This window comes from Eublepharis macularius, chromosome 7, assembly GCF_028583425.1.
Source record: "Eublepharis macularius isolate TG4126 chromosome 7, MPM_Emac_v1.0, whole genome shotgun sequence".
In the NCBI taxonomy this organism is placed as follows: domain Eukaryota; kingdom Metazoa; phylum Chordata; class Lepidosauria; order Squamata; family Eublepharidae; genus Eublepharis; species Eublepharis macularius.
In genome coordinates this window covers 54,307,015-54,324,815 of record NC_072796.1, presented here as the reverse complement: position 1 = coordinate 54,324,815, position 17,801 = coordinate 54,307,015, and the positions used below count along the sequence as shown (strand labels likewise).

At 40.1% G+C, this 17,801-nt stretch overlaps 1 protein-coding gene across 1 annotated transcript in view; it reads left to right on the top strand.

Annotated features, from left to right (window-relative positions):
• The window catches only part of ZNF407 (zinc finger protein 407), a 527,028-nt gene that overhangs the window by 391,428 nt on the left and 117,799 nt on the right, over positions 1–17,801 (top strand). Inside the window, exon 7 of the mRNA XM_054985255.1 lies at positions 2,943–3,121. Coding sequence (XP_054841230.1) covers positions 2,943–3,121 — 179 coding nt within the window. The remainder of the gene's footprint in view (positions 1–2,942; positions 3,122–17,801) is intronic.

Below are 17,801 nucleotides of genomic sequence, written 5' to 3'. Positions count from 1 at the left end.
ATTTAAGTATCGCTTATAAAACTGTTACTAAAAAGTATTCATTTTCCGCATAGCTGTGAGTCATGATACAAAGATGCATGAGAGAATGGAAGACCAGCAGATCCTTTTAATTATAATGAATATGATAGGTGTCTTCTCTGATGTTTAGGTAGTGAGTTATTATATAGCAGATGTCTATGACAGAAGGCAAACTTAGACAGGCACCATAAGGCAGATATCAACTTGATATGATTACCTCCTGCAGGACAGCACCGAACTCCTGCATTTAATAGACCCACCTCCTGTAGATATTTTAGGGAACTTTTTTCCTTTTAGCAAAGACCTATTTAAAATGTCTAGATTCTAGAATGCTGTTAAAGCTTCTAGACCATCAGATATGCCTTCAATTCTATTGCGATTCTGTTTTTGTTAGGGTTTTTTTTAATTACATGGTTTTCCATATGAATGCCTTGATAATTTTTCCTAAATATTATAAATTGTATTCATTTACACACTGAGTTTTTGTTGACAAGTGAAATTGCTCAGAGCAAAGAAAAAATGTAGCTTACTTATAATATGTTCCTCCATGCCATAAACCTTCAAAATATAACTGGTTTCAGGAGCTCTTTGCACAGTCACTCCCTGTCATGCTCTTACTTAAGGTCCTCTGTGCACAATAGCTACTCACATCTGATTGAATGGAAAGTGAAAGGAGGCACCTTTGTACATGCATTCTTCTGCATGCTAAAAACTGCTCAGTTAAGGAAAAGGAAAAAAACAATCATGAGATTCAAGTAAACACTGGACTGCATTCAGAACTTTGGATCAAAGCCAGAAAGGAGATTTAAAATGAACATTTTACTTTTACTGAAACCCCATTTATTGAGGACATGATCTTGATATGAATGTTGTAACCAACTTGCTAGGGAAAAACAAGCTACAACTGAAACCAGACAGGATAGAAGTAATACTAGTTGGTAAGTGTTGGAAGGGACTGTTCGTAAACTACAGATAGTGTTTCTTTTGACTCTGTCAGGACTCTGAGGGTAGTATTGGATCCTGATGGAAAAGCATGTTGCTAGAAGTGCTTATTCTGAAAATAGTCCCTTCCAGGACTAAGCCAATCTAACTATACTGATCCATGCTACTGTAATCTGGATGGTTGTTTCTCTGAAATGTCCCCTTGAAGCCAACTTGAAAAATCTAGTCAGTAAGTACAGCAGCCCATTTGCTAACTGGGTCTAGTAATCTTATAGTGCAATCCTAAAAAGAATGACAACTTTCTGTGTCTGTTGAAGTCAGTGGTATACAAGTGTATAACTGCCATGATCACATTATCATATTACATTGATATTATGTGTTATATCATATGGCATCAAGTTGCTTCTGACTTATGGTGACCCTATCCTATTATAGAAAAGGCTAAGCATATTCAAGAGAACTCACTTCCTACCCTGCTGTGCCACCAGAGGGTGCTGCTGTGGAGGGAAGCCCAGATACGGCAGCCAGACCTCCAGAGAGAGCACCAGAGTGGGAAGCCCAGGCTGGGATCAGGTGCAGAGCAGACAGCAATGCCCACTCCCAGTTTCACCCAGCTGGGATCAGGAGTGGAGCAGGAGGCAATGCCCGACCCCCATTCACACAGCCGGGATCAGGTGCAGATTAGGTGGCAATGGCCACCAGCCTTCACTTGGCCATGTTCAGGTGCAGAGAAGGTGGCCATGCCCGCCCCACCCCCCGCCTTCATCCAGCCAGAATCGGTGATGGAGAAGGAAGGAATGCCTGCCTGCCCGCCCTCCCCTTTCTAGAGCCTGTTGCATTTCCCCCCACAACAGGCTTCGTTGCTTGAGAATTAACAATCTCCAAAATGTCCTATCATTAAGAGTCTTGCTTAGGTCCTGCAAACTGAAAGCCGCAGCTTCTTTTATTTAGTCCATCCGTCTCATGATGTGTCTTCCTTTTTTCTTGCTGCCTTCAATTTTTCCTAGCATTATTTTCTTTTCCAGTGAGTCTTATCTTCCCATGATGTGACCAAAATATGATAGCCTCAATTTAGTAATTTTTAGATTCTAGGGAGAATTTAGGCTTGATTGGGTCTAGAACCCAGTTATTTGTCTTTTCAGTGATCCATGGCTTTCTTCCAACTCAGACTAGACTGGAAGATGGCCCCTAACTTCACACAATTGATCTGGCAACCTGAATTTATACCATGGTAACATGACTAGACCATAATACACTCTCCATTGGTCTCCCCTCAACATCAACTCAGAGACTTCAGATAGTGCAGAATGCTGCAGCTTGATTGTTATCAGGAAGTAGACAGAGCATGCGTATTACTCCCATCCTGCAGTCATTCCATTGGCTGCTCTTCAGTTATCGGGCTCAATTCAAAGTTTTGGCTATCACTTACAAGGCCCTTTATGGCCTTGGTCCCTTATGTCTGTATCTGCCTTTCTCCCTGCCACAGCCACTTCACTCATCTGAACAGGGCCTTCTGCTGATAGCACCCTACGTATGGGCAAAATCGGCGGCTGCCAATATACACACATTCTCTCATGGCCCCCACTCTGTGGAATGGCCTGCTTGAAGAGGTCAGTGCAGAGCTTCATTGCAAAGGCCTTTAGCAGGACTCTGTGAGCATAACATGCATGGAATGCTTTATATTTCACCTTTGTGTATGTGTTTAAAAGACTGTAGGCAGGACTGGATTAAGATCTGTTGAGGCCCTAAACTGTGTTAATAAGCCCCATAGCATTACCAGAAATAGAAATTTTGATACTTTTTAATATTTAAAGGCCCCTCGATTTAAATCAAGGCCCTAAGTTATAGCTTTCTTAGCTTGTTCATACATTTCAGTGCCAGTCATAGAACTGTGGGGAGCCTAACATTTTACAGCAATATTTAATTCTACATCATATGTGTGCATGTATAATCTGACTTAATTATTTCTTTATGCATTTTAGGTCCAACTGTGCTGAAAATATCCGCAAACATATCCTACACACAGGCAAACATGAAGGAGTGAAGATGTATAACTGCCCGAAGTGTGAATATGGTACCAACATCCCAGTGGAATTTCGCAATCACCTGAAAGAACTGCATCCCGATATTGAAAACCCTGACCTAGCTTACCTGCATGCTGGTAAGAACATTTGATGTTGTTGTTGTTGTTGTCAGATTCTTCATCTTTCCAAAACAGGCACTTAAAAATGGCCGTTGTTAAGAAAACAGTGTTTAGTATGATATGCTTGAATCCGGCTAAGAAAAAGGGACGTTTTGATATGGTTTCCAATCTGCCTTATTATTCTATTAGTAATTTGTTTGCTAGACAGAGACATTCCACTATGAACTGAATTACATATGGTAATTTTACTTTTAGAGAGTTAGATATTGATGAAGAAAGGGTATTCACAGCATGCGTATGCATGTGCACACATGCGTGCACACGTATGTGTATAATAAATGCATTTACATTATTTGCACATGCATTCAAGGCTCAGTCTGAGGCAGGACGTGGCCCCAGAACCTGTTTCCAGAGCTAGATGTAAGCTCTGTAACAGTTAAACAAAATAAAACGTACAGTTAAGCAAAATAAAACGTATATATGGGCTTTCATAGAGTCCTTCTCATTCTCATGTGATGATTACTGAAAAGTATTCCCAACAAAGCTAGAATTAAGGATCAGGATTTCCAGGTTATAGAATGTTGCTTCCTGGCAGACTTCCCTGTGACTACTTTACATAAGTGATGTTATCTATATAGGACTTATATATGTAAATATGTAGGGTTTAGAAATATACCTTTGTATGTTTGTATATACAATAGAATATTGCTCCTAAATGTTGCAGAAAGTGCTTAACCAACATGGAGTGCCAAAGAAGCAGCAATAACTAATATTCTCCTAGGTAATTTGTGTTTCATTATAAAAATAATCAAACTTGTTTAAAAAATTTATTTGATAGGATATTGTCCTACAGCATATATTTTCCTGAAATAGTTTTCCAGCTACTTGTACAGTAAAATTTGTCTACAAACTGCATAATGCCATGAACATTGACATTCCAGCTGTTGGAATCAGAAATTCCAGGGAAGGTAGATCAGTTAATCACCGATTACTAAGTCAGACCTCTATCCTTTCTCTTTTACTTTGGCACCATATCTTTATTCCAACTTTGTGCAGTTTATTGTTTCTGGCAAACTCTGATAAATTTTAGGCAAACATTTTTACTAAACTGACACTCTTAAGGTCACAACTCTTTTTTGTCTCACATAAATTTCTTTTCCAGTATGCACAGCCCGCATGAATCAAGACTATAAAGGCACACATATCCATATGATTACATCATCAAAATGGGACAAACTGTGATCCTATCAGCTGTTAACAGCTGCAATATTCATGAACAGAATCCTGAAAGTTCAAGTAGTTAAACCCAAATAAAATTGTGATCTTTATCCTTCTTGACAGATACATTCATCAAATTAGTAAAGGGGGTGGGAAATGATTGCTAAAAGTTATAGCGTGATCTATTATGTGATCTTTATCGTAGTATGACTGTGTTATCAAGTGGAAGCTGCAGCCTTCGAATGTCAAGTAAAAAACAAAATTTCATAACCTAAACCATTGCTATTTAGTTCTCGCAGAAATTTGTTTAATTTTTGCATCAATTTCCCTGGCCTTACTTCCTGCCAAACATCCATTGGTTTTATAAGTAAAAAATTGGCTGGTTGAGTTTAACAGTGGAATCCTAAGCAGAGTTACGCCAGTCTAAACCCATTGAAAACAATGGGCATAGACTGGAGTAACTCTGCTTAGGATTGCACTGTAAGTCTGCTAAGACTTGTGTGCATAGTTGAGGTAGAATTGTGCTCAGTATGAATCAGAAACAGAAAATGGGAAATATGAAATACAGATTTTTCACTGACCAGGTTATTTTCATCTCATCCAAATTATCTTTATTTGGAAAAGATAAAATCGTATTCTGCCTGTTAATTGATGGAAATGTCCTTAGTTCAATGAAATAATAATGTATTTCATAACCTTACTCAAAGTTGCTAAAGAATGGATATGGGATCTCATTCTTGTGCAAATTTCAGTTTTTTTGTTTGAAACTTCCCTGTCAGTTTTCTATTCCTATACCACACATTTTTGTTCCTACTCCATACATTTGTACACTTAAATGTTTTTTTGTAATCCTAAAACAAAAAAAGGTTAATAGCATGTCATTGGCCTTTTCTCTGTGGGCCTTTTTTACTGATTCTGGCCCCATACTGCTTTGATTTCTCTTCTCTTGATTTCACTCATGGTCAAAATACCCCACTCTCCAAACTACTTCCCAGACTTTTTTGCCTTCTGCCTGGTGAAAGCCTGCATCCAATGCAGAAATGGTCTTTCCCTGGGTTTTCTGCAGCATTTCTCCCTGAGCACATAGCCCAATGTTTATTTTTACATCAAAATAAAGATGGCTTTTTTGCAGTACAGAAACTTTCTTCAGAGTAAGCCTTTCACCCTCCCCTGTATTCCCCTGAATCCTGATTGCTTGAACAGCAATGTGTAACTATACCCATTCCTTCCCTTTCTTTTTCCACCACTCTCAGCCATAATCCTTTTTTTTAAAAAGTGTCTTAATTTAACTAACCTTGACAGCTTACCCTGGGAGTAAGTCCTCTTCTCATAACATAAGAAGCTATTAGGATACGTATTGGTTTTCTAGTTTTTAATTAAAACAAAAACAAAAATGTTGCTATGTTGCTATTTTAACCAAAAAAAAATTAAGGGTTGCAATGGCTAACATAAAAACTCTGCAAAGAGCTCTGAATCCCACTTAATATTTTAAAGTTTCCATCCAGAATAACAGCCCCATCTAACATCTAAACATTACAACGTTGCAATGCATGTGCAAAACAACAAAACCCATGCTGACAAAACCACTAAACGTGTCTGTTGTCTTCCCCCATAAAGCCTGCAACAGAAATGGGGCATTTATCTAGTACAGAAATAAAAACAAGGAGTGGAAATTTGGTTCAACTTTGGTTCAACTTCTTCAAGTGCAGAATTAAATAATCAGAGCTTTATGGGGGCCTGAACCAATGAATAAGCAGATCCAATCTGTGTGGGCCAAACACACAGAAAACCTGCAGTAAAGTCAAGCTTGAGGAAGAGGCCATTGTTAGGATAAATACTGAAAATGGCTACTGGCTACTAGGGGTGTGCACCCCGAAAATATTCGGAAAAAAATTCAGGAATACCCAGGGTATTTGAATCACTTTGGTATGCTCTATAAAGATTCAAAGCATACCAAACTGATTCCGGGGGGAGGCTTTCTCCCAGCACCCTCACCCTCACCCCCACACCCTGTCACCCCCCCCCCCCACTTAGCCCCTTCATCCACTCCACTCCACTTACCTGGCCAGGCGGGGAAGGCCGGAGCTGCCAGAGCCGCTGCTGTGCCACTGCCTCCTTGGCCTGTGTGGCCCTGCAGAGCGGCAGGGAGGGCCAGAGCCACTGCCACTGCTCCACCTCCTTTGGGCCAGCAGCAGCTCACAGGGCAGCGTGGAGGGCTGGAGCCACCTCCTCCGGCCCTTCGTGCTCCTCAAATGGCTGCCACAGTGGCCTGGGAAGGCCGAATCTAGTGGTGCACGGCCCCACAAGGCGGTACGGAAGGCCGGAGCCACCACTGCCACCACCGTCCCACTGCCTCCATGGCCTCAGCAGCCTGCTGGGCAGCTGGGAAGACCGGAGCCACTGCTGCATCCACCACTGCTGCAGCAGGGCCAAAGTAAGTGGGGGTTGGGCTGGGGGCTGTGGTTTGGGGGGGTTGTTAAAGGGCACTGCTGCTTGCAAGCGGCAGGAAAGGGGCCCTTTAAACTTCAGCTGTCAGGTGGGGGGATCCCCCCTGCCTGCCAGCTGAAGTTTAAAGGGACCTGCTGCTTGCAAGAGGCAGGGAAAGGGCCATTTAAACTCGGGCTCTGAAGCTTCCCAAAGCAATCCAAATCCTTCGGGAAGCTTTGATTTGGGATTTCCAAATCTGGGCCAGCATGCTGGCTCCGATTCGGGAATCCTGAATCTTTACAGATTGGGTCTAATTCAGGTATATTACCTGAATTGGAAACCCAAAGCACACACCCCTACTGGCTACTACAGGAGCTTGGGTACCAAACTAGATAAAATAGTTTTTTTTGACAGCTTGTGTGCTTTATAAAGCAGCAGCTCTACTTCAAACATTTTCACTCTAGTAATAGCTATTAGTGTCACTCTTTCAGTTGCTTGTCATATTGATTGACAGAACTTTTCCCCTATCTTGTGCACAATAGTAATTTTAGCATGTGCTTGAAATAAAAACTTTTCATAAATGTTTTTCTGTTTCTAAAGAAAGATGCTAGGTTTCATGGCACAAATATCGATCACATGTATTTCACAGAAGAATTAAACTGCATATAGCTTATTGTTTTCATCTGTACATAAGACGATATAAGTGTTAACTGTTCCGTGAAGCACACTACCACCTGGCAATAACTTTCCTCTGGGAACTGTCACCTGAAGGTTTCAGCCCTGGAGATGGAAAATATGGAAGAGTTATGGAAAGTACTCAACATAATTTTTTGCATGGCAATACTGTCATTTGTGTTAAGTAACAGCACTGAATAGATTCTTAGCCCTAACTATTACTTTATCCTGATGGTCCTTGTTCATAGAGGCTGCTGCAGAATGGAATGTGAAAGGGATTGAAAACAGCAGGCTTGTCATTGCATCATTGCTGTTCTTGGATATTCAATCATGCATGTGTGATTAGTATGTCATAGAAAGTTTGATGAAAAATAACAATATCACTTATAATTACAATATAGATTTCCATATAATTTGATAGAAATGTGACCACAGTGAAATCTACATACAGAGCACATTGCCTAATTTAGGAAGAAACCATGCCTGCTGGAAACACTGCCCAATTGCATCATGCTGTGACCAATTCTCTGTTTCCTGAACATGGCCATAACCCAGAGAACTATTTTACTAACTTGACATACCCAAGGAAGCCTTTAATAGGGCTATAATGGGATGTAGTTTGCAGGCAATTTTAGGGGCACATTTTAGGGTTTACTTGTTTTGCGTATGTTTTAAATTTCAATTAGTAAACCACTTTCATGTATGAGAAAGGTGGAGTATAAGTACTTCAACAGATAAGCAGATAGACAGACATCTTGTGTATTTGTGCTGATTCATATTAGTTTATTTAATTAATTAATATACATTATTGATAGGCCACCTTTCTCAATGAGAAACAAGATGGATTACACAATGAAAGTTAGCACAATCAATAGAATTAGACATGTGAGAAGTTAAGTAATAGACTGGTGGTGGTGGAGAGTGCTGTCAAGTTATACCTGACTTATGGCAATCCCTTCTGGGGTTTGACTAACAGAAGTGGTTTGCCATTGCCTGCCTCTGCAACTCTGGTCTTCTTTGGAGGTCAACCATCCAATGACTAACCAAGGGCAACAGTTCTTAGCTTCCAAGATCTGATGATATTGGGCTTGCCTGGACTAGAGATGGGCCCGATCTGAATTACGATTTCAAAAAACCCCCGATTTTGGCATTTGTGCCATCGTGACTCAGCTAATCGGTTCCATCCACGGCATCCGATCCAGTGGTCGGGAGTTTGCTTGTTCGGGACTTGATCAGATGGGTCAGTTTCTGTTCGGAATTGCAGACACTCTGGCACCAGTAATTTATTTCCGGGGCAACGGAGTCAGGGGAATGAGCTGTGTTTGCCCTCCTTCTGTCACCCTCGAAACACGAATGGAAGCCCAGCTTTCCTTGATTAGCAGGCTTCCTTCCAACCACGGAGAAGCAACCCAGGGGAGGGAGGGGGAAGGGTGTGTTCTGAAGCCATGGGCACAAAGGAAAGGCAAAAGGCAGCGCGGGAGGCTGGGAGGCCGCCTGTGCCGTTCGCCTTTCCCCAGGACAAGGGGCGGCCGGCTTGCGGGAAAAGCAAAAGGCAGCGCAGGTGGCTGGGAGGCCGCCCGTGCCGTTCGTCTTTCCCCAGGACAAGGGGCGCGTGGGCAAGCCGGCCGCCCCTTGTCCTGGGGAAAGGCAAAAGGCAGTGCGGGTGGCTGGGAGGCCGCTCGTGCCGTTCGTCTTTCCCCAGGACAAGGGGCGTGTGGGCAAGCTGGCCGCCCCTTGTCTTGCGGGGCAGGTGAACGGTGCAGGCAGCCTCCAAGCCACTCGCGCTGCTGCCAGCTCCACAGCGCACCGGGACAGCCGGCTTGCTGCGTGGGCAGGGGGGGGCGACCCAGGAGCGCGCGCACACACACACACATGAGCCTGACTACAGTTGCCCTGGGTGCTGGCAACCGTAGATACGGCCCTGGGAATGTCCCCTCCCTGAGGGGAGGCAGCTCGTTGCTGGGTTAAAAACTCCCCCCCTCTACTCTAAGTGTGTGTGTGTGTGTGTGTGAATGTCCCCTCCCTCCCTGAGGGGAGGCGGCTCATCGCCTCCTCCACCTGCCTGGCGGCCGCTGCCACCAACCACCGTTTCTATATCGCTGGAAACAGAGGGGCGCCCTCCCGCTTTGGCCTCCCCGATTCCCGATTCCAGACCAGAAACAAGACTTGATCGGTTAGAATCGGCTACCTGAGTTCGGCGGCAGCCCAGATCCACGAACAGCTAGATCGGAATTTTTTTTGGATCGTGCCCATGTCTAGCCTGGACTATCCGGGTAAGAGCAGTAATAGACTGGTATTACAGAAATGTGAAAACAAAGAAGAAATATAAGCTATATGTTAACAATGCCAAAGGTAGAATTGCATAGGCAGATAACAATGTAGTTTTCTATTTAAATTTTATTGTATGAATATATATTGTACCACCTTAAATAACTGCCACTTGAGGCATTAAGTAATATAAGGGAGGAAAATGCTGACCCACTTACTAGGCAGAAGCATAAAAAGCATTTCCCTGGGCTTAATTTTTTAGAAAGAATTGTTACATTAGCAAATAGGACCTGCAATTATACTCTAAATGAATTTTAAAAATATCCCTTCAAAAAAACAGTTTGATTGTAGTTTGAATTCAAGAAAATGGGATTCATAGAAGCCCCACACTTGACAACCTCATTATATCCATTGGAGATTTTGCTTAATATGAGTGAAACTACTGTTAGTTTACAGTAAACTTGCAGTATATCCACAAATAGTAAATGTTGTGTAATACAATGAGAATAGAAGACCACACACAAAATTAGGATTTGAGTCCAGTGGCACCTTAGAGACCTAAGATTTCAGGGAATGAGCTTTCAAGAGGCAGAGCTTCCTTCTCTCCCTTTTCTTGTATCTGAAAAAGGGAGCTCTGACTTTCAAAAGCTCACACCTTGAATTCATCTTGGTCTGTAAGGTGCCACAGCTGTTCTGCTGCAGACCAACATGGTTACCCACCTAAAACACACATTATCTCATTTTAGCTTCAGTTGACACTAGGTTATTGGTATACCAGAGAGGTTTTGAAAGCATTTAGCACTTAATTACTGGCAATATCCCAAACCAATGTTTTTATCAATATTTTAAGTAAAGTTCTCCTTTTTCATGATAAAAGATTCCATGCAAAATAATGATTGCATTATTTTAAAAGGTGAGCTGGCTAAAGCAATAAATCTGAAAACATGGCAACACGTTTACCATTTTTGTTGCATCACCAGTCCTGTGCCCTCCACAGATGCAAGGAAATAATTATAAGCATACTGTTTTAAAACTTCTGAGTATTTTATTGGCGTTCAGATTATCACTTTAGTTGCCTTATGATTTATTATCTGAATGCTCTTATCCAAAAATCAAAACATGCTCAGAACCATAGTCTCAATCCAGTGTTATAAAACCTAGTCCCACTGTGGAGATATACTTGAAATGTGTGGACAATGGCTAGAGAAATCTCATATGGCTAAGTATGATTTACAACAGATCAAGGGTGACATTTACATTGGCTTTGCATAATTTCTTGCCCATTGCCTGACTAAAAAAAGAATGCTTTTTAAAACTATTATTAAATTTATAACCCCTCCTTCTTCAAAGATGCTAAGGATAGGTTTCATGGTCTCCATACTCTTTGTAATCTAACAGCAACCCTGTGTATTAGGTCAAGCTAAAAGAGTGACTTGCTCAAAGTCACTCTGACTATATAACATCAGATATTGTGCTATTGGCTGTTTTCACATTACTTACTTGTTTCCAGAACATCGCGAAACGTAGTGCAAAAACTGTGGAAGATAGCGCCTTCTTGCGAGAGTTTTGTGCGACGTCGCGCAAAACTCTCATGAGAAGACGTTATCTTCCGCGTTTTTTGCGCTACATTTCACGATGTTCCGGAAGCAAGTAAGTAGTGTGAAAATGGCCACTGTTTGGATCTAGAACTCATTCATTATTGGATTTTCCTGTGTGGACAAAGCAATTCATGCAATGAATGATTTCTGTAGTGCAGCGACAGTGCAGGATTCAGCAAGATCCAGCTCCAGTGAACTTCAGAGCAGAAGGGCTTCTTCAGAGTCCTGGGTCTCCCAGGACTCTCCTGGGTTCCAGACTCAAATCAAATGGACCGATAGCTGTCCAGCATGATTTGCATAATTTATACAGGTTACAAAAATGTTGAAAAGTCACCATATGAGTTATCTCTCATCTATTAATCAGAAAGCCATTATTATGTGATATCATCCCTAAATACATATGCCCATCCAATCAGCATTGTGCTGGGAGAGAGAGAGTAGAAAACTGCCTAGTTTAAATGAGCGTAAATCTACTCTATGACAAATTTTAGGAAGAGGTGAAAGTGATAGGATATCTTTATTTTTCAGAAACGTAATTTCTGGAAAATTCTGAAATATGGTTATTAAATACAGCCAACATTAGTATCATTCTCCACTTTGAAAGGGAACAAAAGGTGGGCACAATTAAATACTATTGTTAACTATAGCATTTGGCCTTAACAGTTCATTTTTGTTATTCTCAACAAAAACAAATATTTTAGTATTTTACACTGAGCATCTTCTTTCAATTACCCATCACACAGCACAAAGTTTAACTTGGCAGCTCTCAAGACTAGGTGAAGTTTGTTCAGCTGTTCACTCTTACATACACCCACTCAAGCAAAAATTCTGAAATGCTACGTTATGGTTATATTTTTTTCAAAATACAGTGATCATAGAAACCTTGTCAGCTGTTGTTAAAGTTCAGTGATACATATGTTATAGAAAAGTAGACATAAGACAATAGAAAAATGTAGCCTTCCATTTTCTTTGTGTGTATCTTTATCTCATGCGCAGTATCACTTGAATATTTATTTTGCCTTGCAGAACTGATTGTTTAAAGACATCTGTGACTTTTTAATATAGTTAAAGCTTTGGATCCTCATTGCAGAATTATTAGAAGCTTTTAGAATATGCAGGTGTTTAATTGTAACAAAGGTGGAAAGTCAGTATTTTCAAAAAACGAAATAAAAGAGCATTCTTTTGCATGGCAATCTTGAATTGGAAGATACATAGCCTGACTAGTAGCTTGGATCCAAACTGGCATTTCTGCATGTGCAAAGATTTTCACCCACAGTTTTCAGAGTGACTTTCACCAGCTCCAGCTGAGGAGCCAGCGGAGGTCATTCCTGGGCGGGAAAGATCTTGTTGCTGTGGTACATGCCCTGATAACGTCTTGATTAGATTACTGCAGGGCACTCTATGTGGTGCTACCCTTGAAGACTTTTCAGAAGCTACAGTTGGTACAGTATGCTGCAGCAAGAATGGTGACTTGAGTGGGTCACCAATACCATATCTTTTCAGTCTTGTTCCACCTGCACTGGCTCCCAATTAACTTCTGGGCCCAATTCAAGGTGATAGTACTGAACTTTAAAGCCCTACACAGCTTGGGACCATCATACATTAAGGACTGTCTTTTCCCATATGAACCAGCCATTCACTCAGATGCCCTCACCATCTGTGGCTAGACAGGTGGCAACCCAAGAAAGGACCTTCTTAGTCATGACACAGAAACTTTGGAATGCCCTCCCCAAAGAGATTTACCTCTCTCCCTTTGTCATTGTCTTCCGCCAGCGAGTGAAGACTTTTTTTCCATTTGGCATATCCCCAGTAAAGTCTTATTGGCCCTACTCCCTGGTTGTATTTATATGTCTATAAGTTTTTATTGTATTGTTAAATATTTATATATTTTTAATATAGTTTTAATGTTTTAAATATTTAATGCCTGATGTTTGCCTCCTTGGGGACTGTGTTTAGGTGGAAAGGTGGCATATAAATGTTTTAAATAATAAATAAATAAATAAAATGTAGCATTCTAGCTGCTTAAATGTAGCACTATGGCAAGAAGGTGGAAAGGTATGCAACTACCCCAGTACACAGAGTGTACTGTTTCAGCAGGTAGAGTATTAATCAACTGCAATTATCAAAGGACAGCAGGGAGATTATGAAGCAGCTATGCCTCCTTTCATTTGGAAAAGGTTACTGTGAAATGACTTTTTGTTTTCTGTGCCAGGTTTTTGATTCCATAAGTGCAGACAAGTCATCAATCATAGGCTTTCTTTTCACCTCCACCCACCCCGACAACAATACCAATCAGGGGACACTCAGCTCCCTGCCCCACCAACGTTAGTGTTTGGTTGTCAAAGGAATATGTTTACTTTATTTCCCAGGCAGTCCAGTCTGCTTTCTCTAGGAGTCAGTAGGGTTTCAAATATCTGTAATTATCCAAATATTTGGAATATCTATAATTATAAAAATAATATTCCAGAATATTTAGAATATTTCAAAAATGGTATTATTCAGTGAATGCCAAATATTTCCAAATCTAAATTGTACCTTCCTAATTTGTTACCTGGAAAAATAGAAAATATAATTTGAAAAAAATGTAAATTGAACTGGAGAACATCATAATGTCCTAAGAAGATATTGGATTGTTCCTGATACTAACCTATAGAATAAAGCATTTCGATTTCAATAATAGCAGTAAAACAGTAGGTATTGAGACAAATGACAAATGTGACCATATTCTACACTTCAGTCAAATTTCAGAGAATATGATAATTAAGCTTTTATTTGAGTTTAGCTGCCACTGCCATAACATCATGTTTTTAAAAGCAGTTATTGGTAAAGTCTTAACATCTAACATTTTTATACTTTGTTATATAGTATTCCTTAGAGTCAGAAATTGAATTGGGAGGGATTAAATGTAGAATCTCCTCTTGTGTTTAGTCACTTTTAATCCTTTAAAATTCAATGGTTTAGTAATCATGTTCACTTAAGAAGTGTTATGTGTATATAGGGCCTCTAATTCAGATTGTGCAATGGTTTGGACTGACTATCTTGTTGACTAAAGCGAAGTGAACATTACCATTTATGTTCTTGTGCAGACACGGAAGCATCCTTGTTGTCTCTTCCACTGCAAATGCATGGGGAAACCAGAGCAAGTCCAGCAGGTTACATAGAATCACTTGACTAAATATATTTTATTTGTTTACTGGTTTGTTATCTGGCCAAATTGTCTCAGAGCTATGAAGATGGAATGCTGTTTCCTTACTTTTCCTATAACATAAGAAAGATAATAATTGTGCCACAATTAGAAAGTACAAGGACTGGTTCCTTGAAAACATCCCAATCATTCTGTAAGTAAAGGATGGATAAGTCATTGCCAGGAGAACATTCCACCAAGTTTACACAAACAAGCAGCTGTGGAAGAACACCATTCCTTCCTTCCTTCCTTCCTTCCTTCCCCTCCTTTCCACATAGTTCAAGGCAGCTTACAAAATGATTTTAAATATTCTAAAGTAAGAATCGAGATGAAATCGCTTCCTCCCCCCTTTAAAAGATACATGCCTTTCATACCCATCAAAAGTCCTGGCAAATAAGCACTAGGACACATCTACCATATGAGAAAGTCATCAGTGAAAACAGAATTCTTGGAAGTGTGGTAAACTACATTTTAATCCATATTGTTTTAAATGGAAAGAATCAGAGCCATATAAATAGAGACTAATCAAATACTCATGAATCTTTGTTTAAACTTGCCACAAATACTTGACATATGACTGGTCTAGGTGCTTCTTTACTGGCAGGGCTTTGTCAATGGGTTACCAGTAGGATTGCCAGCTGCAGGCTGGGAAATTACTGGAGATTTTGGAGGTGGAGCTTGGGGAGGGTGGGGTTAGGAGCGGGGAGGGAACTCAGCTGGTTATAATGCCATAGAGTCCACCTTCCAAGGCAGCCATTTTCTCTAGATGAACTGATCGCCTGGAGATCAGTTGTAATTCCAAAAGATCTCTAGCCACCACCTGGTAGTTGCCAACCCTAGTTGCCAGTCTGTTGCAATTGTTGTAGAGAACTTGGACGGGAGTCTGATGTACATTTTCTTGAATGTAAGGTCAACTGAAATCAATGATGGTTGCTATAAATTTATCTGTGTCTGTCTGCTGAAATACTTATAACCTAACTTTCCCATGCGTGAAAGTGGTTTACTGTTTGAAATTTAAAACATACACAAAACAATTCTTCAGATATGTGTATAAGTGTATCTTTAGGTGGGTATTTGAAGAAGTGAGCTGTGACTCATGAAAGCTCATACCCTACTACAAATTTTGTTAATCTTATAGGTGCTATAGTACTCTTGCTCTTTTTTATTTGAAACATGTTTGCTCCTCCCAACAGTAAATCAAAACGAATGACGCTTCCTCATTCAAATAAAAACCCAGCAGCAAAAACTAACAATGGCTCCAAATATTGCCAACCAAAATACCCCCTCTAAAATTGCCTGCAACCTACATCCCTGCTTGGGAAGAAAATTACATACATATCTGTCCTTAGCAAGTCAGATTCACAATTTGTGCATATGAATTTACACTTACGTTCTACCATACATGTAAGAATTTACATTTAACACAGCTTTAATCATCTCAAATATCTTTTCATTTCAAAAGCTTGGTCAGGTTTCTTTGAAATAGTACAATTTTCCCCATTGCTGGAGGCATCTATAGTGGATTTCTGTGATACATTATTACTTTTGCTGTTTTATTTTACTCAATTTCATGGCAACTGAAAGTCCACTGGTAATTTTTGAATTAAAAGACTTGTTAATCTACATTGATTTTTAAGTTTGTTATAGATTCTTAGTTGAAAAATACAGTATACCACCAACTGTTCTATCACCTGACAGCAATTGATAAAGCATCTGTGCAGAAAGTGTCAGAAAAAAGGTTAATATTTATTGATTTTTATGGTGCTACAACCAATGTAGCTTTGCCGTCAAAGATGTATGGCCACTAGCAATGGAATCTGTAAAATTGCAGGTTTCATGTTAGTTTTTACAATAACTTATCCTTGTGTTTTGGCCTTAAAAATGACATATCTTTAATGTTGAACAAAATGCTCTGAATGCACAGCAACTATCTACCTGAACCTGAATTTAGTATTCCAAAAAAGATGCTCTAAAAGCCTGAGGGGGTGGGGGGACACAACCATGCATTGCAAATGACAATCACATTTAGCCTTTTCATCCACTTAACTATGTGCTATTGATCTGAAGCAGGTGCCAAGCAAGTGATAGCTTAAATTATTACCAATAAAGGACTTGCTTCTTCAAACAAAAAAGTATATAATTGGAAGGAATATGGGCAGGTGATCTTTAGCATCCTTCAGAAAAAAGATTCTGGGTACTTTAAAGCACAACGCCACACTCAAGATATAGGTTGTATTTTTTTTAATGGTGTGTGCCATCATCTCCTTTATCTGAATATGTTTTAGCTGGATGAGAAATCAGTTCAATTGTTCTCATAACTATTTCTAAGTGTACTGAAATTGATTGAAACATTTTATGCACATCTGCATTTTCTATTTATTTCCCAAGACCCCAACACAATTTTTTTTTTAAAAAAGGGCTCTTATCTATGTCATGTTTATTTTTTAAAAAATGTGATACATCAAAGTAGCTTTAAAATTTCAAGAATGTCAGATGGATGAGCAATGGAAGAGGCTAAAAATAGATGAAATGTGGTTGGCTGAACTGTTGCAGGACAAGAGGTTGTAGCTCCCCCCCCCCCACCTATAAAGGTTTCCCAATTTGTTTCAGTGGCGGGGCAGCCATGTACTCACAGAAGGTGTGATGCAGGCACAGCAGATCCCTGCATTAAAGTGAACAGGAAAGCCCAGGTGCTGGCCCTACTGGGTCACTCACAGAGCACTTTAGCAGTCCAGTTATGATGGTAAACCATGATCCCACTGCCCTTATCTGGATGAATAACATAATGCACTTAATACCATTGATCTCACCTCTGTAATGATGGCTGGATTGGGCCATAAATGTCAGAATATTTGTGAAATGTATATTCTCTGTGATACAGGATTTTTGCAACAGTTTTTTGTATGTTCAGTTTCCTCTCTTTGTTACTTTTTTAAAAGGCTCACTGGTGAAGTCAGAGCAGGTTTGAAACTGAACACCCTCTAATGATTATAGTGATGGGAAGAAACACTTTCTTTGTAGGCTGACCTGTAGAATAAATGGCACTGTATACTGTAAACATGCTTTAGATCTACTTTTGTCTGTATCACATTTTTCTATTGAGCTTTATACCACCAGTTTGTCTGCTCTTTTTTTCACCCCAGACAGCTTACCCATTTTATTGTGCTCATTTAGAGGAAAGAAAAACAGTTTGTCTCACTGAAAGGCAAAGAACATTGACTGGAAAACTACTTTTATAGCTAAAATACCATTATAATATATGGCAACTAAAGTTCTCCAATTGAATGTTGCAAAAGCCACTGACAACATGAAATATTCTCTAGGATTC